The sequence below is a fragment of the Bufo bufo genome, chromosome 4, assembly GCF_905171765.1.
Source record: "Bufo bufo chromosome 4, aBufBuf1.1, whole genome shotgun sequence".
Classification (NCBI taxonomy): Eukaryota; Metazoa; Chordata; class Amphibia; order Anura; family Bufonidae; genus Bufo; species Bufo bufo.
In genome coordinates this window covers 47,876,731-47,881,537 of record NC_053392.1, presented here as the reverse complement: position 1 = coordinate 47,881,537, position 4,807 = coordinate 47,876,731, and the positions used below count along the sequence as shown (strand labels likewise).

The window sequence follows — 4,807 nt, the reverse complement described above, 5'->3', positions numbered from 1 at the left end:
TGTGTCCTCTTCTTAGTAGTAATGCTTACATGTGCCCCCCTTTACAGTAGTAATGCTCACAAGTGCCCCCTTCATGGTAAAAATGCCCAGATGTGCCCCCTTCTCAGTAGTAATGCTCACATGTGCCCCCTTCACAGTAATAATGCTCACATGTGCCCCCTTCACAGTAGTAATGCCCACATGTTCACCCTTCACAGTAATATTGCTCACATGTGCCCCCTTCACAGTAGTAATGCTCACATGTGCCCCCTTCACAGTAGTAATGCTCAAATATGCTCCCTTCTCAGTAGTAATGCTCACATGTGTCCCCTTCTTAGTAGTAATGCTCACATGTGCCCCCTTCATGGTAAAAATGCCCAGATGTTTCCCCTTCTCAGTAGTAATGCTCAAATGTGCCCCCTTCACAGTAGTAATGGTCATATGTGCCCCTTCACAGTAATAATGCACACATGTGCCCCTTCACAGTAGTAATGCCCACATGTGCACCCTTCACAGTAGTAATGCTCACATGTGCCCCTTCACAGTAGTAATGCTCACGTGCCCCCTTAACAGTAGTAATGCTCACATGTGCCCCCTTTACAGTAGTAATGCTCACATGTGCCCCCTTCATGGTAAAAATGTCCAGATGTGCCCCCTTCTTAGTAGTAATGCTCACATGTGCCCCCTTCATGGTAAAAATGCCCAGATGTGTCCCCTTCTCAGTAGTAATGCTCACATGTGCCCCTTCACAGTAGTAAGGCTCACATGTGCCCCCTTCACAGTAGTAATGCTCACATATGCCCCCTTCACAGTAGTAATGCTCACATATGCCCCCTTCACAGTAGTAATACTCACATGTGTCCCCTTCTTAGTAGTAATGCTTACATGTGCCCCCTTCATGGTAAAAATGCCCAGATGTGTCCCCTTCCCAGTAGTAATGCTCACACGTGCCCCCCTCACAGTGTTTGCATTTCTTTCTGGCAAAGCTACCTGGTTCTGGCCCGCAAAATTTATACCATGTCTAGTGCAGCCCTCAGACGGAAAATGGTTGGGCACCACTGGTGTAGGAGATGTGGAGGGGCTCGAGGAACAATTTTACATATCTTCAGTGTCCTGAGCTTGCCAGCTACTGGAAAGATGTATGGCAGATATTGTCTAAATTCCCTTCTCATGTTTTTCCATAGACACCTGCCCTTTTTTCTGCTTCCTATAGGAAGTCTGAGGTAAGACATTTGGTTAGTGCCTCGAGGGTATGTGTCTTTTGTCTGTGGAAACAGACATTGGCTTCGACAATAGATCTTTGGTTTAGTAAAATCCAGGAGGTCATGAGAATGGAGGACCTTACCACATCTGTGAGGGGCACAAACATCAAGTTTCATAAACCATGGCGACATTGGATTCTTTTTTAGGGCTAACCTGAGTATAAGTCTTTGTCGTCCTCATAAATCTAATACATTTTTTCAGTTTTTTTTTTATTCTCTTCCCTGCCCCCCCCTTTTCCCTCTTCCTATCTTCCTTTTCTTCTTTATCCTTCCTAGTCTATTCTTCTTTCTCTTTTTCACTGCCTTTATTAGGCTACATCTTACTTGGTTGTTTGATACTTATACTTACTATGTCCAGACATCACGGATGATTGCATAATCACTATCTTTTTTCAGTGCTCATCCTGTTTATAATGCTTATTAGAAGCTTAAAGGCTATGTACACCTTTGGGGGGCTATGTTTTTATTATTGTATTATACTTATTTTAAACTAAATATAATTTTTTCAATTGGTGTTCATTTTGAAAAAAATTGCGTCCTTTTTACTGTACAGAGCTGATATGCTCTAGCAGCACCCTTTGGATTTTCTCTCTTTTCCGTCAGACCAGGAGCTGACAGGCTCCTTATCTCTGCTCTCTGACAATATAAACTCTCATTATAGCTCAGTTATTGTCTTACTGCTAAGAATGTGGCTTAAATAAGTGTTTATGTCCTCTCAGTAATTTAGAGAGTAATCACACAGCTAGAAAAACAGTTAACCCTTTGTGACAGAACAGTTTAATATTTTTAATAAAGGCCAATTGAAAAAATTATTTTTAGCCAAAAAGGAGTAACATGCAATCATAAAAAAAAAATACCAACGAAGGTGTACATAGCCTTTAAATAAAGAATTAGCAAAAAAAAAACTACTTAATTGTCAAACTATTACTACATTCTCATGGTGTGTATGATGTATGCTTAGGTTTAGCTTAAAAAAAAACCTTAAATTTAGGTTGTCAAAATAGGTAACCTATTTTGTCAAAAATGACTAAAAACCATTGTTCCCAAAAAAATGTTTAGGTTGTTCAGTTCGTTTACTGAATAACTAAGGGGGGAGGGGCAGTTCCTTTTTCCTATGAGTGAAAGCCAATTCTGTAGGTAAATTTACTATTACCGCAAGAACATAAAGTGGGGGCTGTGAGAGCCTACAAGAAATGGTCACCAGGGAGTGAACATTTTTGCATTCCGATCAGAAAAACAGCAAAGAGAAGAGCGTATGACTAGAGTATCGGACTGCACACAAGATCAGGAGGCTGGAGACACATAGGTCTGCATGGGACCTGTACACACACAATGGTAGGATTCCATTAAAACAGACTGATTAAATAGTTTCAATAATTTTATGTAATAATATAAATATAATCATATAAATATAAAAAATATTTACATAAAAGCATAATAAATTAATAAATTTAAATAGTAAAACTGAGAAAACGCGGCTCTGCACATATTGTTTTTTTAGAAGTGTCACCCACGACAACCAATCCAATTGCTCCTGTTTTGTAGTCGGCAGTAGTAGATAAAATCTGATTGGTTCCTGTCGGCAACATCAATTTTCCTTACACTGGTTTTTATAAGTAGTCCTTAACAGCAACCAATCAGAATTCAGCTTTAATTCCTAAAATCACATTATCAGTCCCCTGATTGGTCGATGGGTAACGCTTCCACTGAGACAGTGGTGACCCATGAGGCTCTTATCTGAGGTACTGGGTGATGGGCCGGACACAGGTGCAGCCCACAGTGACTAGCTGCTTGTCCAGCTTATAGACGGGGACGCATCCTCTCATCTCACGGCGCAGGACCAGGATCTCCTGTCTGATGGGGACTGAGTTCATGTTGAGGTCCACATGACCCTCAGGGTCCAAACAGCCGTGGTGGAGACATCTGGCCTCATTGATGACCAATGGGACTCTGTGGTTGTCCACGTTGTAGCTGGAGGAAGAAGATTATAGAAATCAGAGGCCAAAATTAGCAAAATAGCTTTTACAATACTAAGCTCACAGTATATTTTTCATGTATTAAATTCTACATTGTTAGCAGCGTGATGGAAAAATAAGCGTATAGATAGATAAACCATAGTAATCGTGAGATGACGTCACTTAGTACACGTAATGTATAGGGCTGACCTTACAGCCTTTGACGTGGAGAGATTTACCTATTATCTATAGGCAGAATGAGATAGATAGATAGATAGATAGATAGATAGATAGATAGATAGATAGATAGATAGATAGATAGATAGATACCTGTATATTTACCTGTATTCCCATGGAGACATTGAGCGGCTCTTGATGCTGTCCGTCATTAGTTGTGCAGAGCTCCCACTGTTGATCTTCATATGAACCTTCACACGTGGTGGAAATGTGGCGTCCACTTGGAATGGACAATCACCTCCGGACACTGGGCGGACATCCCACTCCTCTGTACCAGGTACCTGCACCTCTCTTCCATGGGCAGAAGAAAGGAAGATAAGGAGAAGCCATGTGGAAAGACCCTGAGAACAGATTAAAGGAAATGTATTATAGGGGGCATTATGGAGGTGTCAGCGTTATACGGGATTAAGGTACAAGGAAGGGTTAGAAATGGAGCAATAAGATGCAGCAGATTTATCCTACAGTATATATAATACTCACTATTCTGCTGGAGCAGTCACTGTCTACATACATTACATTACTTATTCTGTATTGATCCTGAGTTACATCCTGTATCATACTTCAGAGCTGCACTCACTATTCTACTGGTGAAATCAATATATACAAGCATGACCTTTACTCTAGAGCTGCATTTACAATTCTGCTGGCTTCAGAGCTTGTTCTGATAATTTGCCTTCTGGATAAAGCAGCATTTAATCGAGACTCGGTGCACTGATATGATATAGGTAAAACTAACCATCCCCCCACATTATAGAATATAGGTTGGCTGTTATGGTGTGTCTATTTTTATGCTTTCTGTTTCCACTAACAACCAACAGAATTGTAACTACAGCTCTGGAGCATAACACAGGTTGTATCCATATATAATGCAAAGTACGTACAATGTTGTTCAGCTTTTAAACTGTCAAATTATGCTCAGAAGTGGACAAACCCTTCAAGACAATTCTTCAGGTAAACCAAGGAAGATAATTTTACTTTCGGAGAACATAATAACAAGTAATGAACCCCCACACCTCATACCCCCATAATGGACCTGGTTAATAAAACTGAATAGGAATCGGTGCTCCTACCATTAATGTTCCCCGGTGGGCGGCCATTGTTCTCATAGACGAGCTCTGGTGAGGTTCTGCTGGTGGACTGTGCTGGGACTCTGACTCCGGGCCCATTATATAAGGGACACGGTTGTTTCTGGACTTTCCTAAAATATTCATAACCTAAAATCAGGTTTCAATGATTCTTGGGATTTTATATCAATATATTTTAATCTTTCAGAAATGAATATGAAACTTGGGAGAATTTAAAGGACGGGAACATCTCCCGCTATGGAATCCCTTGATTACTAATTAACCAGAAAAGCAGACACAGTAATAATCC

At 40.7% G+C, this 4,807-nt stretch overlaps 1 protein-coding gene across 1 annotated transcript; it reads right to left on the bottom strand.

Moving 5' to 3' along the window:
* Positions 1 to 2,974: 2,974 nt before the first annotated feature.
* Positions 2,975 to 4,599, bottom strand: LOC120998958 (interleukin-17A-like). The gene is made up of 3 exons (XM_040429834.1): positions 4,504 to 4,599; positions 3,539 to 3,774; positions 2,975 to 3,212 (listed from the first exon to the last, which is right to left on the bottom strand). The coding sequence occupies exons 1-3, from the start codon at positions 4,597 to 4,599 to the stop codon at positions 2,975 to 2,977; spliced, it is 570 nt and encodes a 189-aa protein (XP_040285768.1).
* Positions 4,600 to 4,807: the final 208 nt, after the last annotated feature.

Bases quoted from the DNA above. Each gene is read 5' to 3' on its own strand.
- LOC120998958 (XM_040429834.1), bottom strand. From the start codon at position 4,599: ATGGGCCCGGAGTCAGAGTCCCAGCACAGTCCACCAGCAGAACCTCAC. The intron at 3,775-4,503 runs GTAGGAGCACCG...ATCTGTTCTCAG, and splicing joins CCCACCGGGGAACATTAATG to GGTCTTTCCACATGGCTTCT. The intron at 3,213-3,538 runs GTAAATATACAG...TTCTTCCTCCAG, and splicing joins ATGTCTCCATGGGAATACAG to CTACAACGTGGACAACCACA.